General features: G+C 36.4%; 1 protein-coding gene across 2 annotated transcripts in view; it reads left to right on the forward strand.

Annotated features, from left to right (window-relative positions):
- The window catches only part of SMAP1 (small ArfGAP 1), an 89,595-nt gene that overhangs the window by 49,526 nt on the left and 16,862 nt on the right, over positions 1-23,207 (forward strand). For both annotated transcript variants that reach the window (XM_027644740.1, XM_027644741.1), the window contains one exon: positions 16,724-16,808. In XM_027644740.1, the coding sequence (XP_027500541.1) occupies positions 16,724-16,808 (85 nt within the window). The remainder of the gene's footprint in view (positions 1-16,723; positions 16,809-23,207) is intronic.

Genomic DNA, 23,207 nt, shown 5'->3' on the forward strand with positions numbered 1-23,207 from the left:
TCAGCTGGTACCAGCCAGCACCAGATGGCCTGCATTACAGAGGTACAGACATCAGTTTATTTGCATGTAAAAGGTACTGGAGAACTCCTCAAATAAAAGGAGGGGCCAATCATATTAGCACCTTTTCCCCTTCCTGTAGGAAAAACAATGTGACAAATAGGAAGAACTTAATGTAACTTGTTAGGATGGTGTGTTTGTTTTTCCCTAAAGACCAGCTAAAACTCCCACAGAAATTAACCTGCCTGGAAAAGTGAGGCAAGAGGAACTATCAGTCTCCATTAGTTCTCTGTGATGTTTTTTACTTACCCAAAGTATTCCAAATCATCATTCTAGTAGTTTTGTACAAGGATAAATGCATTGGAGCAAATAATGCACTAATATTCTACTCTTCTTTAAAACTGAGTAGCATGGTGAGGATTGGTGGAAGAGTGAAAGCCCTCAGAGTTTTTGGTGTCCACTTAAGCACCAGTTTGGTGGAAGTGATGTGTTTTGGTATTTATTTTTAAGTCGTAGAAATAAGTTGACTCACAAATACTGACCTGAATGATAATTTAAATGCAGAATTACGTTATAAATATTCTAAATGTTTTCTTTATTTCGATACTGTATTGATGATACATTTGCTAAATCAGTTGAACAACTTGAAACATTGATAACATTTCCCTAACCTTCAAAGCATTATTTGCCTTTCTGAATGGTTTAATTTTAAAGTGTTTTTTCTTTTCAATTTTTATATAAAATGTAATATAACTTTAAATTATGATATATAAGCAATCATATTTATCACAGGAACAGAAAAATGTTTTGGCCTCTGGTTGAATACATAGTCTTATTTGTACTCTTAGTCTTTGTTTTCACAAATTCAGACTAAGTAGATATGAGTTAAAGCTCAGGATTTAGGAGTATGTGATAAAAAATAGGACAACCTGTTTCCCTTCCCCCTATCCCTGCAAAGGGTGAAGGATTTTAAGGCTTCTTCTTCTCTCAGTCTGCATTTTACAGACTATGGACCTGTCCCAGCCTGGTTTTACATTTCTAATTGTACCTTTTCAGTCTTGCAGAAGAGATCAGATTATTTTTGGTTCTTTGGTTGTTTTTAATGCTAATCTGGAGAAAGGCAAATCAAATTAGATTCTTCCCAAAACTGTGCTGTTCGTTCTTTCACAGGTAACAAAGGACTCCTTATATTTGAGGATTGCTTTGAAAAATAGTCTTACTTAATGAAATTAATCTGTCATGGCTCTTATTACATGTTGGAAGTTGCAGACAAAGAAATTAAGAAACAGATATTGCAGGTAGAAGCAATGAAAGAGAACTCTTTTTTGTCAGGAAAAAAAAGAAAGGGTTTTGTCTTTTTAGTGTTGGAGAAGGAGTCAATGTTCAGGAAGAGTGCATCTTTGCTGTTACTGTTTGAGTCTCTCAACTCTGGTCTACAGCAGAATAGTATTTTAATATGGGGTTTCTTTTAATTCTATGCAAATAGAATCTAAAAACTATGAGAACAAGCTTAAGTGTGGGTTGCTTTGGTTAAATTTTCCTTTGTTTAACTTCCCAAACTCTTTTTTACAAAAAACTGTTGTTAAGTGTGCTTAGTTTTAATTGATCCTCAGATACATTTTTGCTCCATGCATGTTCAAAACATAATACTGCCTTGGGTTTCCAGCTGATAGTAGTTATTAACAGGTAGCATTTTCAGCTCATGCTAAGCTTCACCTTTTTTCTTGGTGATTTTGAGAAAATTAGGTAAGCAACGTTACATATGCTTACTTGTAACTTGCACAAAATAAAGTGGGCACATTTAAGCAGGCATGAACTAAATCAACCTTATTCATGGCTGGATGCTGTCTTTAGAAAAAAACACCTGTATGACCAAGACTTAGTCATTCTGAAACATTTGAAACCACAGGAGCATTCATGAAGTTTTATAAAAATTATAGTACGAGTTAGGAGATTGTGTACAATCAATCAAACGTGAAGGAACAAAATACATGACACTTTTACTGAAGTGGTACTGATACATGGAACTGACTGTAAAGAAGGACAAGGATTGGATGAGATGAAGTTAATAAGAGGAAGAATACTTTAATTTAAATAATGTCACTCAAAATAATAATCTTATCTTGTTTTGAATAATAGGCTTCCTTTGTTTTCCTAAAATAATGCAAGTACTGGAGCATAAGCAAAGCAATCAAGTGTCTTTGTGTACTCTGTTTCATTTTATTGTGCTTAAGCTAGAAAGTCCTTAATCTCAACAGTGTGTGACCATCAAGATAGGGCAGTGGGGTTGTGGGAGGCCCTGTCAGATGTGCACATCTTACTGAAGAGTAAAGATATTGACTTATTTTTCATAAAAATTATTTTAGATGTCACCGATAACATTAAATTTCCATCATTAACTTAAACTTTAAATTGTTTAAAAAATAATGCCCCAAGAGATTTCAACAATATTACAGTCTCGTGCAGTTTTAGTGTTTTCTGGTTTTAATTATAGTTGATGTAGGTATTGATTGTATGCCTTTTTGCTAAAAGGTATAAGAATATTTCTTTGGACTGTTTAATTTATTATGTTTTAATACTTGCTCATGGCACTAAAACAGTTGCACAGAGAAGTTTTTGACTCTGGCATACATCCTGTTGCACAATTATGTCTTCACAAAATTAACTCGAGGGTATTTGGAAGACAGCACTGTAGCTGTGGTAGAGATAAAAGCAAAAGAAGATAGAACCAGGATCTGTTAATGAAATTTCAAGTGGACAAGTTTCTCACTCTAGATAATTTTGTAAGATCATAAGTATGAAGCAGAATTAAGTTACCAGTTACCTAGCTGCTCAAGTAACTAGCATCTCTTTATTGCTAAATTCCTTTCATATATCCATCAGAACTGTTAACCCATCTGCAATCAATTGCCTCTTGGCTCTGTTGAAAAAATAATTGCAATTGGATGAACTTGTCTTTCAGTTTTACTTGAACTTTTTCCTTTATAAAATTGGTACTTGCGGCTAGAAGAAAATGAGGGTAGTTCTGATGTTGGTCCCTGGGCATGTCAGTGTACTGTTGAAAAAATAAATCCATCCCGTCTCTCTGCTCAGCAACTATTGTCTCTCTCAACTTGAGGATATTTTATTTCATGTCAGAGGAAGATGCTGCAGGCTTGTCTGTTAGGCAGAGGGTGTATTTGACACTGTGTAGTAACATGGGTAACTTCTGATCAAGGTAATAAACAGATTTTTTGTCTTATGTACTTAAGCCTCAGTTTATACTGTAAGTAGATATCAACATGTCTTTTTCTTTGGTTTAAACACAGATTATTTTAGTGGTAAACAAAACAGGGTGGGTTGAATTTTAGCATAAATGTTGAAATGGATGACTGAACAAACAAATCAGAGGCCTTGTAATATCACTTTGAAGGACCAGTTGTAAAATTTCAAAATCTTTGAAGCTGTGAATCTAAAAAGTTTCAGCAATCCTTAAATTTTTTAAGGATGATTTAAATATTAACTTTCGAAATATCTAGAAATTTCATATAGATTCATATTACTTAAACTGGAGGATTGAAAGCAGAAAGAAGCTTGACTCATCTTCAGTAGAGATGTAGGCTGCTAGACTGGATTGTGGCTACAGTGCTTCTCGATAGTTGATGTTAAAAATTATGATACAGAGGGTGAAGACAAAGAAAATAGAGCTTACCTGAGTAAAGACAAATCCATTTTGGTATTGTATATGATAGGTTAAAGTGACTTGGCTTTTAAAGCAATTGTTTCAAAGTGATTAACTTTGAAATGAGAACAAAATTAAAGAAAAATAAACCTGACTGGCAGAAGCAATTTATACAACTAATGATGCATAAGTATTTAATAAACATTTCTTCTTCTCACTAAATTCTGCATTTGTGAAACAGAATTATGTATTTCTATGTGAGGATGATAAAGTACTTGTCAACCCTCTCCTAACTTTCATAGCAGTTAAAGAAAGCAACAAACTGATACATCATCATGGCTGGGCTTTGCAAATGAAGATTTGGGAAGGGCTCTACCCACGTTTGTTGCAAGCAAGAAAAATTAACCTATGGGGCTATTTCAATCTGATTAGTTGTTAGTGACAGGATTGAATTTCCATAGAGCTAATTGAGAGCCTTCTTTAAATGCACCTCTAGAGATATATACCTCTAGTATGCTTAGACTTCATGAAGTGTTTGTATTATACTGCTTGCTATAATGATAGAAAAGATGCTAGTGCAAGGTATTAGTCCAACACTCTGTGAAACAGAACTATGTTACAAAAAGTCCTAACGCAGAGGCTGTTTATATGAAACAGTATTCAGTATGATGCTGTAAGACTGTGACTAAAACAAAGACTATAAGAATCAGAGGAAAAGCAATAGGGAGGAGCAGAGGAGTAGACTAATGACTGAAAACAGAACACAGTGATCTGCTTCTGCTAGTCCATTGAAGGAAAGTGGTGAGGTGAGTCAAGGAAAGAGATTCTCTCCCAGGAACCCTAGGCAAATAAAGGTTGATTGCATAGCAGGTTATAGGACTTCCTGTGAAATGCAGAGAGAAAAGAATTTGGGGATGGGGCAGATAATATTGCATGAATCTTATATAATGGGATGTTTAGGTGGCAGAGACCAAAAGCAGGGGAATAGAGGAATCAAGGTGGATTGGGGTATAGGAAGCATGAGGAAGCAGGGGCGAGGGGAATACAAAGGGGCAGTCACATACATGCAGGTTGCTGGGCAGTATGCTTGTGAGTCCTGCTGATCACCACAGGCTGTTGTGTATATGTGCCAAATTCTGTTTGCAACCGTATTGTGAGTGACTGCACTCTCTCTTCTGTGTCTGTATGTAAACACTAACAAAATTCAAGTTGAACTACCAGATAAATAGGATAAGAAACTGATGTCGACCACTGGAAAGAGACTGCAAGTCTTAGGAATCTCAAGGTCAGCAGCTGTAGAAACTGGCATCTAGAAGCCAGCTGTTGCAAAGACAGCATGTCTTAACACCGGCTCCTGGAAACAAACATTCTGTGATCATGCACATTGTGTAACAAGTAGCAAATTTCTTGCTGGACTAGCCAGTGAGTGAGATATAAGCACCAGGAAAGATCCAAGGTGTGAGCTGGTTGCTAGCTAAGGGTAGAGGTCTTGATATTGGATGAATATAGGATATAATATATTCTGTATCCTATATTCATCCAGTATATATATATATTGGATCCTATATGTATCCTGGGCTTCCTATATTGTATGATATATGATATAGAAGGCTCATGGGGGGAACCTTATTGCCCTCCCTGAAAGGCGGTTTTAGTGAGGTGAGGACCAGCCTCTTCTGCCATGCCTGCAGTGAGAGGACAGGAGGAAATGGCCTGAATCTAAGAGCGGAGATTCAGATTAGATGTTAGAAAAAATTTTTTCCTTGTTAGTGTGGTCAGGCATTGGAATAGGTTGCCCAGGGAGGTAGTGGAGTCACCATCCCTGGAGGTGTTCAAAAAGCATCTGAATCTGGTGCTGGCTGATGTGGCTTAGTGGTTTAGGGTTTACAGTTGTAGTACTGTAGTGGACAGTTGGAAGAGACCTTTAAGATTATCAAGTCCAACCTTGATGATTCTGTGATTCTAAGTCTCACTCAAAAAACATTTTTCAGCAAAAAAAGATGCTTTTGTTATAGTTAAGGAACAGACTGCAAAGCACACCTTCATGAATAGGGATGGAAAAGATTTCGTGGATTGGATTGATTTTTCACTATGAACTCAGTCATTTACCATGCATGAATCAGCTCATTCTTGTCTGGAAATACATGAAGAAGGAATTATAAATACATGCCCTGTACTACTTGAAAGGTTTTTAGAGGGAAAGTTATAAAAGAAAACAGTTAAATAAGGAACTGGAACTAATATAGCTGCATTATTGTAATCTTGCCTAGGCTAATGAGCACGATAGAAGGCAAGGAGAAATATGTAAGCTGAGTTCATACAACCATAATATGTGATTCAAAAACTGTAGGTGTATTTAAAATAGCTTATAAAAATACAAACTGTGTTTATTGCATTTCACAGTTTGCAGACTGAGATGCATTAAAACACTTCGACCCTAATCTGATTTATAGATCTCATAATGGGACAGTGGATTAGCTTTAAGATGGATCTGTTTAGATTTTCTGCTTCATAGTAATTTCTACTTAAATATTTAAACCCCAGGTTTTATTGGATTAAAAGTAGAACTCTTGCTTTTTATCTAAATCAAATTCCATGACAAGATAATACAAAATAGGAAAAGGGTTGATAAACAGCTTTTTCTCTGCCTTTTGTGTCCTTGTAAACAGGTCCTTGCTTCTGGGCTCAAATGCAGTAATTTCAAAGATTTAGAGCTGCAGCAAACTCTTCTCAAGTCCTTGCCCCCAGAATCCCTGAAAAACTTGGTTACCTCTGCACTCAGTGTGCCTCTCCTGCTCTGCAGTCTTGCCAGCTCTAGATTGGCTTCAGGTTCCTATTTCTTGTTGTGACCATTACCTACCGGTCATCTTGCAATCTTTTGCTTTTTTCCAAGTATCAAGCAGGAAAAAGAGCTTTCTCTCTTTTTTTCAGACCCTGTTCTGAACTTGTCAGCTTCAAGAACCTAATATACTGGAAACAGAATGCACAGAACTAGTATTTCAAATGTGGTGGTTATTGTATTGATTTAATACATGAATATAAGAATTTAAAGAGATTTATCTTTGATATTTTGCTGTAGTCTCAGCAGTAAGTATAAAAAGACAGCCAACTTCATTTTAGGAAATTATACTTCTATGTGGTTCATACCTTGTTTTGAGCAAGGTAAAAGGGCCTTTGAGGTTGTCTGATGCATTAGAAAGGAACTAAACCGATCCAGCTAAGTGTAAGACGTGAAAGGTGTTAAGCCTTCTTGGAATACATTGACTAAAGTAAATGAGATCTGAGCCAATGTTTTAAATTCAGTTAAAATACAATGTTAGTACTGCACGGTCAATAAGTAATAACAAAGGAATAGTCTTAATCCATTTCCATAGAAATTATTAGCATATTAGCCTAGACCCAGATAAAATCATATTAATGGAATAAGATTATGGTGCAGGGTCTGTTAGCTCTGCCGTGAAGTTTTTAATTCAAGTGACTAAAGATACAACACATTTTACATAATCTTGTTCAAGTACCTTGCTTTAACTGTGAAAATCTAATGAAATCCAGATACCCGGGTTTTTAAAATGAAGGTGTGAATCAAGGACCACTTTAAAAAGTTTGCCTTTGAGAGTTTGTTTTGTCTGAAGAACCTTCATGTGCACAGAATCATATTTACAACAATTTGGTTTTTTTGGTTTGCTTGATGTAAATGCCTTAAATTGGCTTATGCAAGTCAGTGTGAGTAGTTCAGCGTCTATGAGTGACTGGAATAATTGCAATACTTAAATAATAAACTTACATTTCCCCCTCAGGTTGGCAGTTTGTTTGGTTTGTGGTAATTCTAGTTTTATAAATGAGAATGGCAGCTTTTTTGTCGTTGTTGTTGACCTGCAGATTTTTCTCTTGATTAGAAATGAACAGAGTTTGTTTGCAGAGTCACTGTAGTCTGTACATAATGATAACACTGTAACATAACTTGTGTTTCAATATAGTATACCTGTTTTCTGGCTTTTTGCTAGTTCAGCAAAATAGGAGTTCATCACTTGCTAAAATTATCCTGAGTTTTGAAGAGTTAGTCTGATTTCTAAGTTTCTTCTTCATCAGTTTCAAGTCTGAAGAAAAAATCTTATGATATGGTATCTTATAGGAGGGTAAACAGAATAACACATTTCATCTTTAATATAATTTAAATATTATGAAAATATTATGTTTTACTTATATGCATGTCAGGTATGAAAGCTGTAAAAACATTCTTTAAAAATTCTAGGATGCCTACATGAGTAATGCTGTAAATAGATATGGACTAAACTTTGGATAGCATAAATATATGAGCTGTCAGAAAAATCATATCTACAAACCTATTGCAAGCTTATAGTCAATTACTTGTATTATTTTCTCGTATGGCAATTCTCAAATGTTTATGCTCTCTTGCAAGTTTTACTGCCAGCAGGTAATGAAGAGGGAAGGAATCCAATTGCTTTATGCACAAGGCATACTATTCTTACTTAATAAGAGGAAAGGAACGCTTTCGTTCAGTAACCATAGAGGCGTATATGAGCTCTAATGAGTAAACTGGAAATTGCTTTTAAGTGCTTTTCACAAAATTATTTGATGGATCTTCAGCTTTCATAAGGCTTCTTGTAGTTAAGGTAGGGTATATAAGTTAGAAATGCATTGGTAGTCAGATCTGTTTTAAACAGACTTTCTAGATTCATATGAATTTTTCATTGAAGTAGAAAATTGAGGAAAATGTGCAGAGAAGTATTTTTTGTGTTTAATATTAAATTATGAAAGAAAATAGGAGCAGGTAAGTGGACTGGACAGCTGATGAATCACATTTATGACTGTGACTGATACCTTGCTCAGAGTAGGAGGGACTTTTACATTAGTAACTTACTATTGCTCTGGCTGCAGAGTTTGTCTGCGTCAGGGCTGTTAGTCATGTGGCTTATGTCTTGCACCATATATACTACCCGTCTTAATGCTCTCACACAGTGTAAATGAGAATAAGGTCAATGATAATCCTAAATGCTGATGTTGAAGCCTGCTAAATTATTGACGTTAGTATCTTCTGGTAGTGAATTTGGCAAACATTTTGCTTGTTTTTAAAGTATTTGGGGGGGGAGTTTACATTTTTACAGTGCATCATGTCTTTTAGAACTGTTAAACCCTTAAAATCAGTACCTATGAAGATAATTCACATAAGGTTACAAAAGCAGAAAATGTAAACTTGAATCATCCATTTATAATGAAAAATAGCCAGAGTATTTTCTATGCTGGCACATTTGAATCAGGCCTTACCAAAGAAGTTTGTTTCAGCGCTGTCAATTCCAGTGCAAAATGCCCTCAGTTGCCTCTCTCAGAGGAGAGTGTTCTGATGAACAGGAATATGCAGAAGAGTAGCCCAGAAATTTAGACTGACCATAGGCTTTGGAATGTATGATCATATTAAAAAATGTGTTCTGAAAGGCTACCAGTGTCCTTGATCATTTCACAAACTTGGATTATTTTCCTATTTTACTACAATAGTAATTAAAAAAAGTCAGTGGGGTTGGCTGCAGAGCAACATAGTTGCTGCTAGATCTGAATACTCTTGCCTTTTTCTCGTTCTAAGTCTAACACCAGAAGACCTCATGTATGTTGTCTATTCTGTCAACCAAGCAAGTTGGTATAAAGCTTTCCACTTCTCTTTTGTCTTCCCCTGCCCATCTTGTGCACCTAAGAGCCATACATGGTGCTGAGAGTTCAGAAAGGACAAGTTTGTCGTTTTGCAGCAAGGGAACATTGGTAACGCCAGCTGCAGATCTCACAGCATCCTGAATTTAATAGGCATGTGACAGTCAGTCTTGCCCATAAGATGACCATATCCCTTATAGGCAGCATCGTATGTGCTGTACTATAATCTTTGTACAGGGGAAGGAGGAAGATTGACTTGGCAATGCTTTCATTTTTTTCATTTTTTTTTTTTCTGAGGCAGAATGAATCACTCATTTAATGGTTATTTCCAAAAATAACTGGCTGAAGAAAATTTGGTGAAATACCTACAGACACCCTGGACTTCCTACAGTATGTGACTTATGCTTCAGGTGTTACTTAGTGTTCTTCATGATCTCATCTCCTGCAGACTTGCTGCCTAAGTTTCTGTGAGAAAGCATTGCTGCCCGTTCCAGGGACTGGGAGTTTGCCTTTGGATAAGTCTGCTGCAAAACTGTAATGCTCAGATTCAGAGGTTCAAGGCTTGTGCATACTAAGCTTCAATAGGAAGACTGAATTTGGGAATTCACTGTGATTTGTAGGATGAGTTCCATATATAGGAGCATCCGTTCGCTTAGCTGAGGTCAACTGTCCCAGCTACATCTCCTTCCAGCTTCTTATTCATGCCCAGCCTATTGCTGGGAGTAATGTGGGCAAAAAGAAAAATCCTTGAGTACTGTGTGAGCACTGCTCAGCAGTAGCCAAAACAATGGTGTGTTACCAACAGTGTTGTAACCACACATCCAAAGCATAGCACCGTATCAGCTGCTATGAAGAATGTGAACTCTGTCCCACTAGACCCATATAAGCAATTAGTTTGCAAAATATATGGTATAAAGTAGCTGTCAGTTCTCTTGTCCTTGTCAAAAAAACATCCTTATATACTGGGTAATTTGCTTTAGAGTAACGTAAAAGAGAGAGAAAGAAGTCTGTAAAATCAACTCCAGAACTTAATGTATGAATAGAGTGATTAATAGTGTTACTTGCTGACTTATTTGGTTTCATTTAACTCAAGCAAAGTATTTCACATAAAGTAGATTGAACTAGAATGCTGTAACTAGTGGTATATTGAGGGCAATGCATTGTGAGAGTTCAATAAAGGCAAATATTGGTTTCTATAAAACAGCTTTGTTTTTTAAATTGAGAACTAGTAGACACAATGGTGTTTTTTTTTTCTGGCCTAACCTGGTGTTCTTACCCAATTTTTAAAAATTAAATCAGATAACTTCTATTGTTGCACAAAATTAGTAAAGAAAGAACAAAGGAGAGTGGCACAGCAATGCAACATTAGATGCAGGTTGCTGAATTAAAAGATACCCTTTCGTGATGGAACAGAAAACTTTCTCATTCTGTGTAAATTGGGAAGTTATTAACAATTCTTTTCATTTTTGAGGATGTAGTCTGAATTGGAGCAAAATAAACCTCAAAACTTTGGTACAGATTTTTGTAACTTTTCCACCAAATCCTGATGGCCTGGAAATTACTTTAAAATCTTGGAGCTGAAATTGTATGTACATGAACAAGATTGGTAAGTGATTAAGCCTACCATTTTCTAATGGTAGGAAAATTATCAAGATTAATTAAATCCTAATCGGTATCTCTTTGAATTACAAGAAGACTGGCTGGTGCAGCTTCCTCTAATGAAGACACCATCTCAATGTGAGATTAAAGTCTTGTGCACTGGGTTACTTTAAAATCAAAATAAATTACAAGTGGCCTGATCTTCTCCACTGTTGTCTGCTTTTGGATTTTATTTGTGATGGTTTCTTAGCATAAAACATTAAAGTTGACCAAGGTGCAATGTGGAGGTATATGAAGATTGCCAGCATATGTATTTCTCTCCTGTAATTTCAAGCCAGTGGATTTACAGTGACAGTGTGTAGGAAGTTAAGTGAAGGTCTAAATATTCATCTCTGTATTTTCTTTTTGTTTTCTTTTAATAGGAGAGAGATGCTGCTTCTTGTCTGTAGACATAATTCTCAATTGTTCATTTTGGTAGAGGTAAAGTTATGAGAACTTCCTAAATATTTTACAATATTTGCTCTTTAGATATAGTATTATAGTATAGGACTACTCACGGATATAGTATTAGTGCTATACTGTCACATTATTGTACTGTAGATTTGCAGCAGACAGGATTCAGGTGTAGCTTGATTTGGGTATAAAATTGGGAGTCAGTCATCACTGGATCATCATCATCATCATGGCTAGGCTTCGCGAACAAAGATTTGGGAAGGGCTCTACCCACATTTACAGAGAATTGAATGAGAGCAGGAAGTTTAAGAAGAAATTGTTTCCATGATAACACTTTTAGCAAATATCAACAGCATCAAAAGCCTTATTGAAGTAAAGGAATATGCTACACAGTGCTCTCCCCTTGTTTGCTGAGACAGTCATGACATTGTAGAAAGTTGTTGGGTTGATCAAGCATAGCTTCCTCTTGGTAAAGCCATACTGGTTCCCCCAGTCACATTCTTGTCTTTTATGTGCCTGGAAATGATTTCCAGGTTAGTTGGTCCATCACCTTTCTGGGTACTGCGGTGGAGTTGAGCAACCTGTTGTTTCCTGGGTCTTCCTTTTTACCCCTAAAGATAGGAATGACAGAAGAGTGTATTTAAGTAGGAGGTTAAAAGGACAGCATTGGAAAATAAACCAATAAAGGATTATTGTATAGCAGTTACCTGTTGTATACATGATTGCAAAAATGTATAGTGCCCATACTGGATCTGACTAATAAGTGTGTCCCTGCTCCTCTACTGAAAAGATGTGCTTTATAGATGAAAATACATGTAAAGGATTGCAAGGTTTATTTCCCTCCTTAATTTCTCAGAAGTATCTAATACCTGCTGAATAGAGGATAACTTAAATTGATTATTGTGGCTCTTTTCAAAACAAAGGCTTGTTTTTTCTTAAGGTAGAAAATTCTAAGTCATGCTAGGTACTAAGCTGACCATCCGAAGGATGCAAAAAAATTGACTCACTGGAAGCTTGTTCTGGCTTCGGTTTCTTTCAGTGATATTTGCAAATAAACTATTTTCAGTAATCTCAAAGTAATTTAAGGCAGCAGACGTTGCTTGCTTTCAATAGGTACTCCAACATGAGAACCACCTTGAAGAGTAATGTAGTGGCTATTAGTCACAACTGTGAAAAATGGCACTGTAAGGCCTGCGTATCAAAGATGTCTTGATGCTCTGCTGTTTGCAAGGACAGTGTTTCAGAAGAAATGTGCTAGTAGCATAAAAATTATTTTGAATGAGAAGTTGTTAATACAGGACCTGAAGTAAATATATCTAGGAATTGCTACAACCATCTGCTTTGTTCAATCATCATCATCATGGCTAAGCTTCACGAACGAAGATTTGGGAAGGGCTCTACCCATGTTTGTTACAAGTGCGCTGGTGGCTAAAAAGGCCAATACGAGACAGGCATGTACGGTTGCAAAAGGCACAGCAGAAAGACTCCTTAGGTGGTGTATTCTGCAAGACACGATTCTTTCTGCGTTGTCTTTTCTCCTCAAGAGTGATCCTGCGTGCTTTCTTGAAAGCATCAGCAGCGTTATAGTGTGTCTCCAGACGTCCCGATTGGAGGCCAGAGTAGACCAGTTATGTTGATCAATATGGCCAAGGCTGAGATGTTGTTTCAGGGAGTCCTTGTATCTTCTCTTTGGGGCTCCTCTCTTGCGGCAGCCAGTGGCAAGTTCACCATAAAGCAAGATCTTAGGGAGGCGGTGGTCCTTCATCCTTGAGACGTGCCCTGCCCAGCGCAGCTGTGTTCTCAGCAACATGGCCTCTATATCTGTGACTGCTGCTTGTTCTAGAACAGATGTATTGGTCACATAATCTGATCAGTGGATGTTTAGGATTGTATATTACTAAGACAGTCTTGAGTGTTGTAAAAACAACAGTAACCTCAGTAACCCTGAAGGCCCCACTTGAAAATAAATGCGCAAAATTGTGTACCTATTCCCTTCTACTTGCCTTCTTCATATCAGATTTTTAATGCTATTTTTAGTTTATTTAATACTGCTTAGTCTCCTATTTTTCATGCGGCCTTATTCCAAAGGGTACAACAAGGACTAAGATTATCTGGTACTGGTGTCAATACTTAAAAATAATTGCTGTGGGAGTCAAGGAGACTAGTAATAGAAAATGAGATGAATCTTAGTGCAGCAAGATTCCAAGCATTTGTCATGCTACCTTGTATCTACAAAAAACGGTAATTTTTAGGTAAAGCACAACACTAAATTAAACATTAAGTTTAGGAAATGTCACTGCTTTGTTATGCAGTTTTTTGCCTGTTGCACACTTCTGTGCTCACTGTGTGCAGTACTTAGCGTTAATATCTCAAAAGGCCACTCTCTCCATAAAGCTTAGTCATGTATGAGTCCTGCTGAAGGAAAACTACTAAAAAGAAATTAAAAATCACATTTCTCTTTATGATTTGGAATAAAATTTTCCAGCGACACCAGTGTGACTTCCCTGTTTGTTCTTTTCCAAAAATTTTAACACCTTGTTTATGCCAGAATTATATGGGCTAGAAGGGACCTCTTGAGGTCCTGTGCTCCAAATCCTAGGGCATGATCCCTACTACAGAATGCTTCAGTAGGGCATTGCTTTTCACTGTATCTTCTTCAAGTGGACCACAGTGCAGTCAGGTAGCCCAAGATCCACAGGACCAAAGAGAGAACAAGACCGTCCTAAGAAACAGTATGGCAACAAGGGGTATTTGGGTATTCTTAAGAATAACGGTGTTCATGCAAGGTTGTTGTTCCAACTCATCCCACTAGTGCCAACCTTACTTAATTTATGTCTAAATGTGGGTGACTTTAGAGAGGTCTCTGTCTATCTGTGAATCATGGCAGACCTTAAGCACTGAACAAATGTCTTCTGAATTTGAACAAAAGCCCTCCTATGTGCTGTGAAGCATCTTAAGCAGAAATAGAGGCATACCCAGTTATAGAATAGAAATCTTGGAGGATAGGAAATTCCAGGAAATGGTCTTTGTTTTTGGTGAGAGAATGGGGGGAACAACATAGTATTGCAGGTAAAATTAAAGGTAAGAGGAAGATTTTTTTTTTTGTTCCAGATAGCTGCTGAATGTTGCTTTGCATGACCACTATTGTACAGATGTAGTATTGATAAATGTCAGGTGGCTGATACGTTTTTTCAATTTTCAGAATACAGGTTAGTGTGCTGGTGAAAACTGTGTAGCTGTAAAGGTGTTGAACTGTGCTTTGTGGAGAAAATATCCATCAATGAAACAAATGCAGTATTAATGTCTAGAAATATTTGCTGTGCTAACAAACTTGAAAATGGTTTTGCAGTTTTTCTTAAAGTAGCTAACTATGAAGTAACCTTTAAACCTATTACTTTAGATACTGGCAAGGGAGCAAAATGGCACAGAAACTGCTGATCAAGAAATATCATAACAGTATTAGAAATGGGTATCTTAAAGGATCATATTTTTATAGAACTTCATATTTTTATACCTTGTGTCTTCGCTGCCTTTCTTATTTACAGAGTGATGAAACAGAAATGTGCATTTAATAATTCTTGAAAATGTTCATTTGACAAAGCAGAGGACCTAAGTGGATTATTCCTACTATATTTTTAAATTTTTAGAGTAGATAATGAGATTAATTTGCTACAGTAATAAGTACCAAAAAAAAAAAAGAGTGCCATTTGAACTCTGTTTAATTCTTACTAATATATGCAAAAGTGTTTACTTTCTGTGAAAAGTTTGCATTCAAAACTAACCCTGCCAAGCTTTAATTAATTTTGAACTTATGCTTTTAGGTAGTTATCGGAAATCTAATCTGGAGTAATGAAAATTTGCAAATATGATATAATTCTAACAGTTATTCTTTTCAGTTGAAAGAAGTTGTTCTATATTCAGAATTTTTAGGATGTTTAAACAAAAGGAAAAAAAGCCAGTTTCATGAAATCAAGCAACATGTCAGAAATGCTTCTTTTTACAGCTTCTGTGACCCATAGTGTTCCTTACAGAGTTGGAGAAGACTCAAATGTACAGTTTCATGACAAATTCTGTTCTGAAATATTCACTGTTAGTTCTGATTGGTATTTAGGATAATAATTTAAAGTTTTATGGCACACTGAGGTGTGGTCAGTTGTGGAAAACTTTATTTTGAATTGTCACTTTAACAAAATTCTTGATATGCAAAAGTTTGCTTTCAAAAACTATAGTTTTTTTGAGCATTGGGAATCAGTGTGCTGTGCTTCAGATCATAAACTCAGACATGGAAGTTATAATACAGTATAGAATCCATGGAATATTTTTCCAGCAGGTGATTTCCCAAACAGTTTGATCTTGAGCAAGGTATTTAAAGCCAACCTAAGAATTTTTGGCAAGAGGAGCCAAGTATTTCTCTGAGAGATTAGCAGGGGTCAGTTTGAGTATGACAGTAGCTGTGCCCTGTAGCTGCAGAAGTGGAGTTCAGTTCGTCAGAGCTCTTCGCTGGAGGTTTTCAGTGGGGGCTTGTTCACATAAGAGGAGGTCGGTAGTGTGACAGTAAAGGTGTGTTAAACCCATGTGAGGAAATGCACTTCTTATGTCACTACTATAAACTAGTTTGTATTAATTTTAAAAATTGATGTTTCAATGGATTCAGGAATCAGCGTGATATTGGTATGAATTATAAACAGATTTATGAAGTAATTTTCGTAATCAAATTTCACATCAGTAGTATCTTATATTTTGAAGTCTCTAGGCAAGAAAAGACTAGGAGTTCCCTTTTCCAAAAGAGAAGAATGCTGTTATTAGCCTTCAGCTTTATAAAGGAAAAGATCATGAACAAAGGTTGTGTGCATTGATGCTTAGCATCTGTAAATGCTGCATGTTCTGCAGATGCTCTTTGCAAGAAAGCTAAATAATGTCACTAGTCTGCTTCTAATTTTTAAATCTAAGCTTTTAAAAACTTGATTTCTTTTTCTCTTAAATGTTGCAGAAATGTATAGTTTGGTTGCTGAAATGAGTTGATAAATTATAGACAGCTCTTTACCTAGTGCATGATATGCAGTGGTTCAGTTTAAGAGTTTAAGACTTATTTTTAAGCTATCCTTGAACTTAGTTTTATTTAAAAAGTGATTACGTACCAGTGAAGGTATAATGATAATTTTTTACAATCGCGTGCCATGTTCCTTTGCCCATAACTGCCACATACATCATTACAAATCAAATTCATTATGATAAACAAATATAGAAAAGGGCTTTTGTTTCTGATACTGAAGCAGCATCTTTAATGAGAACTTTTTAAGCATGGAATCTTTTCAGAAAGGTTACTTGTGTTTATTTTTTTTCCCTTAAAAGCCACAGAAGAAAGAGGATCAGCAATCAGAAGCTAAAGCAAGTCCAAAAAAGTCATCAGAACCCACTATTGACCTTTTAGGACTTGGTAAGCCATAATTACCTGGTTTTAAATCAAACACGGGTACATCGTTTTATATTTTAATAGACATACTTTTATTTTTGCTGTGTTTACTGATAGCTAGATAAATTTGAAAACCATAAGATTGAGTCTATGAATTAAAAACTATAAAGGCGAATGCCACAGGGATATGGGTATATCAATACTTATGTTTTGCTAAGGAAAGTAATGAGCTCCTCTGGGAAGGGGAAGTTATCAAAGTGATCTTCAAAGGGCTTGTGAACTGTAGTATTTCAATGTTTATGGTACGAGTGTACTTTTCAGTGAAAATGCTGAGGTTACCTGTATTGTGTATCTGTAAAATACCTTATATCGTAAAATTCTTATATCAGGTAAAGGAACAGTAAACTGTTGGACTGCAGCTGACTATATCTTGTAAACCTTAATACCTTGGGCATTTCAGTGTTGTTTCATTTTTATCTAAAATGCCTTTTTGTTTTCTGACTGGCAGGTGACTGTGTATTTGTATTGTAAGTAAACTGGTTTGAAGTAAAGTAATTTAATTTGCCCTGTTGTGTGTGGTCCATATTCGTAAAATATGTCTTTCATTTATCTAGGGTTACTCTAAGTGTGCTTTTTCCATTTGATAGAATGGAAATGGAAGAATATAATGTTGCAGTAACTATTTTTATTTCCTTTTGTTATTCATTGTCAGGAAATTTTCTAAAAGTTGTGAGTGGATATTAAAAGTATTCCATTTATATCAAATAATGGTTATTCTTAATTTTCTACATAATTTCTACAGGATATTGTAGGAGATTGAGAAGTCATTTAAATGTCATTAGTGTAAAAACTTGACTTTGTAGAAAAATGGCTTGGGTTTTTTTAATTTTTTGTTTCAAGGTATGAATGATATGACAAAAAAAAAATAAATGTCTTCTCTGTTTTAGAATTCCCACTCTTATCCAAAATGCATGGTATTTTTCCCTCTGGATGTAGACTTAACTGCAAAATACTGGTTTTGTATGGGTTATGTCTATGTTGTGATCCATATCTCATTCCAAGTAATCTGCTACTATAGGCAAGCAAATCTTAATTATCACAGTAGAATGAATGTAGAATGAACCTATTTAAAAAAACCCCTTATTTAGACTTGATAGAAAGCTGATCTTCCTTTATTTTCCTTTAGCAGAACAAGAACCTAATTAAGAAGTAAAATTCAATCAATATGTGGTTTTAAGATTACTAGGCTTCTGTATTCTTTTGGTAATGATTTGGAAAGAATCTTGGTAACAGTGTCATTATATAATAATGAACTTGGATTACATTGGCTAACTAGAAATGTAGTATGCAATGGAGAGAGTATTATAATTGATGTTCAACAGCTGTGCTTCTTCAGTGAGATATATAAAGAGCAAAGTTTATAATATATATGTTAAAACCCCCTAATTTTAAAGGAGGGAATGCTTAAAGATCTTTTAAATAACAAGTTGAAAGGCAGTGTATTAAGCCAGTAGCACTTGGAATCCAGTGAGCTGCAAATGAGATATGTGTTAATGAGAGCAGACCTGCATATTTCATTTGGAGAGTAGTCTTTTAATTAACACTTCCAGTACACTACTTCAGATAATATTGAAAGAGAGATCACATCAACCCAGTATATCATACAAGAATAGCAAAGGTTGGAAAGGACCTCGAAAGACCCTCTGGTCCAACCTGTGGGAAGGAGAACCTAGAGGAAATTATTCTGTCTGATCACATCCTGAGAACCTCCAGTAATGGGGACTCTACCACATCTGTGAGAGATTGTTCCAGTAATTGATCTCACTGTAAAAAATTTATTTCTTATGTTGAGATGAAACCTCTCCCGGTGCAACTTGTACCTGTTGCCCCTGTCTTCTCTGTGTGGCTCCTTGTGAGGAGAGAGCCTCTGTCCTCTTTGTAGCTGCTCTTTAAGTACAGGCATACTGGGATGAGATTCCTCCCGAGCCTTCTCCAGGGAGGAAAGGCTGAACTCTGTCAGTCTTTCCTTACAGGGCAGGTTCTGCAGCTCTTTGGTCATCTTCGTGGCCCTTCTTTGGACCCTCTGCAGTCTGTCTGCATCTGTCTTGAAGTGGGGGGCAGAGCTGGGCACAGACTCCAGGTGCAGTCTGGGAAGCACTGAGTCGAGTAGGGTGATTACCTCTCTGTCTCAGCTGGTAACACCCCTGAGGATGCAGGCCAGAATCCCACCTGCCTCTGGTGCTGCAGTGATGCGCTGCTGATTAAAATGTTTGATATGTCATATCAAATAATATTAAAATGTATATGATTGCTTAGCTCATTCTTCTTAGCGGGCATGTTTCTAATGAGGATTCATTCTCTTAGGACTTAATTTCTGCAAATGAAGAACAGTAGTAGCTTTTAGTAGGGCAGATCAAAACTGCTTGTGATAGCAGGTTGAGTGATTTTAGTAGATCAGAATTCATGCTAGAATAATCGTGGCTTTCAGAATAGCCCATCTTCTTTGCCAAGTATTTTCTTGAGTAACCCTCAGTGCTGGCTTTGGGTCTGGGGTTAACCTTCGGGTCATTGCTCTTTTATTGTCTCAGTTGGTCTTGTAATAATGACCTTATAAGAAGGTAAACTTCCTGAGACAGGACTTACCCTGTGAAAATTGAAGCTAGACAATTCTTTGAAAATAAATGCTTTCATTTTTCTTTACAAATTGCAAAATTTTCAAGATAATACATCTAGACAAATTGTATCTTTAAATCTTGTAATAGGAGAAGATAATATCTTTGTAATATTGTCAGTGATTGTACTATGATGTTTGTGTTTCTTCTGAACCTTTTTTAAACACATTCATGTGGTTCCATTGAGTTCCTGATCGGGGATTTACTATTGAGATGCTGTTTGGATATTCACTTTTTGATCCAACAACATTCGTAGCTTTTGGCCTTTCGTTTCAGATCAGACTTTAGTTCAGTACTCCACACACAGAAAGGTGGGGAAATGGGCATGTACAAGGTAAATATTGTTATATTCTCCACAAGCAGTAGTGTACCTGCTGTGTTGTTGCTGTGCAACTCCGAATTCCTTCCCTCTGTTCCCAGGCAGTGAGAAGTCACAGCCTGTTTCTGTAGGCTAAACCTGAAGCTGCTTTTGTAGTCATCTCTGTGATTATTTGGATGTTATCCATGCTGGGAGGGTGCCCTGCTGAAAATGTGTAGTCTTAAAATTGGCACTAAAATCAATAATATGGGATTTTATAACATGAATTTTTAATATTATAATTATAGGAAACATTTTTCAGTTTGAAAGTCACAGTGTGTAAACCACAGTTCGTCAGCACTTAAGTGATTGGTGGTGCTGTATTTTCATCTCTGGTGTTAACCTTGTGCTCTCTGCTCCTTTTGGAGTTTTTTTCTTACAACATAGATGTCCCCACTTCTGCCAGTTTGATGTAAATAATTTTTTTTAATCTTGTAAAAGATTGTGTAGTAACTAAGTACAAATGTGGAATATTGGAATGTTACACAGGCAGTTTTGGATCATTGTGTTTGTCAACGAATGTCACTTAGAAATTATTTCAACATATAGAAAAAGGGGAAAATTAGTATTTTTAAATACAGAATTATCAGAGAGAAGAAAAGTGCGTTTTACATATTCTGCATCTTTTACCATGTTTATATGTGCCCTTCATAAAAGGGACAATTGCACTTTCTAGAAAAACCATTGTATTAAGTTACAATGAATGACTAAAAGAAAAGAGATTTATTATATTGTTATTATTTACTGGATTTGATGTATGGGACATTCATCCAGCATGGTTGGACGTAAAGTATGGTATGCTAAAAGCTGCTTATCTGCTTCTGCATGGGAAATATTCTCTGAAAGAATTCGGATACGTAAGTATCATGTATGCATATATAGATCATAGATTCCTAGAATCGTGGAATAGTTTAGATTGGAATGGCCCTTCAAAAGTCATCTGGTCCCACCTCCCTATAATGAACAAGGATATCTTCAACTAGATGCTCAGAACCCTGTCCGACCTGACCTTGAATGTTTGCAGGGATGAGGCATCTACCATCTGTCTGGGTAACCCATTCAGTGCTTCACAACCTTCATTGCAAAAAAATTTCTTTCTTATGTCTAGTCTGAATCTGTCCTGTTTTAATCTAAAATCATTACCCTGTGTTGTATTGCCACAGGCCCTGATAAAAAGTCTGTCCCCATCTTTCTTGAAGATCTCCTTTAGGTTCTGGAAGGCTACAGTAGGGTCTCCCTGGACCCTTCTCTTCTCCAGCCTGAACAGCTCCAACTTTCTCAGCCTTTCCTTATAGCAGAGGTGTTCCTGCCCCTCTGATCATCTTCGTGGCCCTCTTCTGGACCCACTACACCAGGTCCATGTCTTTTCTGTGTTGGGGGCCTCAGAACTGGTTGCAGTACTCCAGGTGGGGTCTCACAGGAGTGGAGGAGTAGAATCCCCTCCCTCATCCTGCTGGCCACACTGATTATGATGCAGCCCATGATACAGTTGGGTCTCTAGGCTGCAAATGCACACTGCCAGCTCTTGTCCAGATTTTCATCCTCCAGTATCCCCAAGTCCTTCTCTGCAGAGCTGTTCTCAAGCTGTTCATCCCCCAGACTGTATTGATAGCAGGGATTGCCCTGACTTGGTGCAGGACCTTGTACTTGGCCTTGTTGAACCTCAGGAGGTTTGCTTGGCCCTGGTTCTTGAGCTTGTAAACATGTTAACATTTGTAGTATTGCTGCAATGTTAAGATTATGCTTAAATAAGGAATATATCTACCCAAAATGAAAATATTTACAACCACTTGAGGCGTACAGCATTGTTAGATTTCTGGCTTTCCACATTTCATTTTCACAAGTATTATATGGAAATTGCCTCCTTATGAATGCTTTTTCACTTCTGCAAAGGTTTTAGCAGTAAATAAAATTTTACTAATGCATTAAATAATTCTGCAGTAATTTTGTCCAGACCTTGTTTGCCTCTTTGCCCCAGATTTTTGTTGAAAGTATTAACCTATTTCTCTCAGTTCTGCCTGTCTAGTAATTTGGTGTAAAAAATAATCATATGCATATTTTCCCTCTATTACAAGGCTTGATATGGCTGTCATAAATTATTGTATGTATAAAAATACATGACTGCTTAGTAACAAAGTTCTTGTAAATAGTTTGGCCCATAGAAAATGAGTTCCAGAAACATAATGCAAAGTTTAGAAGCAGATCTACTTTCTTGCTGTTTCCTCTCTTGCTGTCCCTTTGAGGCTCTTCTGCTGGTCATTCTCACTGTTGGTACAGATAAATACACCAAGGAGATTAATGATTTATATAAAAGCTACGATGTGTATGAAGGCAGCAATGAATTGGAAATTGTCATGTCAGGCATTAATAAAATACATACAGAAAAAGACTGTACACTGGAACCCTTCACTGTATTATTAAAAATATTGTGGTAAAGAGCTTTTGTTTCTGCTGTCAAACAAGATTTCCTTATCTGAAATCAGAAGCAGCATTCTGCTGTTGCACAGATACTATGTCATACTGTCATAAATTGTAAGAAGAGAAGTTTTAGAACCACCACTAGGAACAAAGATGAGGAACAGTGTCTATTGACTCTTCATGTTACCTTCTCCAGCTGAGCATGAAAGCCCTGCCTTGCATGTGCTCTCAATGCAATGGCTTCTGCCATATCTAATACTTCACTCCAAGCCACAGACGTGTTCTACAGAAAAGTGGTGGAGGTAGTGTTTAATGAAAGTTAATTGCTTCAAAGTAATTCTGTGATGGTTGAAGCTATAAATTTCTCAAAATATTCAGACAGGCCCGTATAACTCAATCTGACTTTTACCTGTTTCCTGGACAGGCTACAGCCATGTTTCCTTCTGTCATATACACTCCACCTCTTCTAATCAGGTTTTAATGGTAGGCGGCACAAGTTGAATGAATAGTGATATGTTTAGAATAAGTTAGAACTCAGAACTCTGCTGGATTATCTTTCTTATGCTAGAGAAATATTTTAAAATATGTAGGGGAAGGAGGAAGTGCTTCTTAATCTGTGACCTCTGTATAAGAACTGTGAATTATTGTGTTGAAATACAAGTCTCTGTATGCCTGCATGCATATATATTTAAATGAAGACACTAATATTGCTACAATTAAAATAAACTGGAGTGAAAACATTGTTAGGTTTCTTCTATATTCTGAAAACCTAGTTCTTTTAGTTTCTGTGCAGAGCAGGGGGAATATTTTTGGAGTTGCTTTTTAATAGAAATATTCCAACTATTTTATTTTGTGAAATCAGTAAGACAGGATCATCTGTTAATACTATTCATGCAGGCTTAAAACTGTGTTATAAACAGTAATTCAAAATGTCTGGTTTCACACCAATAGAGACAGCGAGGTATTTATCCAGTA

This window comes from Corapipo altera, unplaced genomic scaffold (assembly GCF_003945725.1).
Source record: "Corapipo altera isolate COAL_440 unplaced genomic scaffold, ASM394572v1 2, whole genome shotgun sequence".
Lineage (NCBI taxonomy): Eukaryota > Metazoa > Chordata > Aves > Passeriformes > Pipridae > Corapipo > Corapipo altera.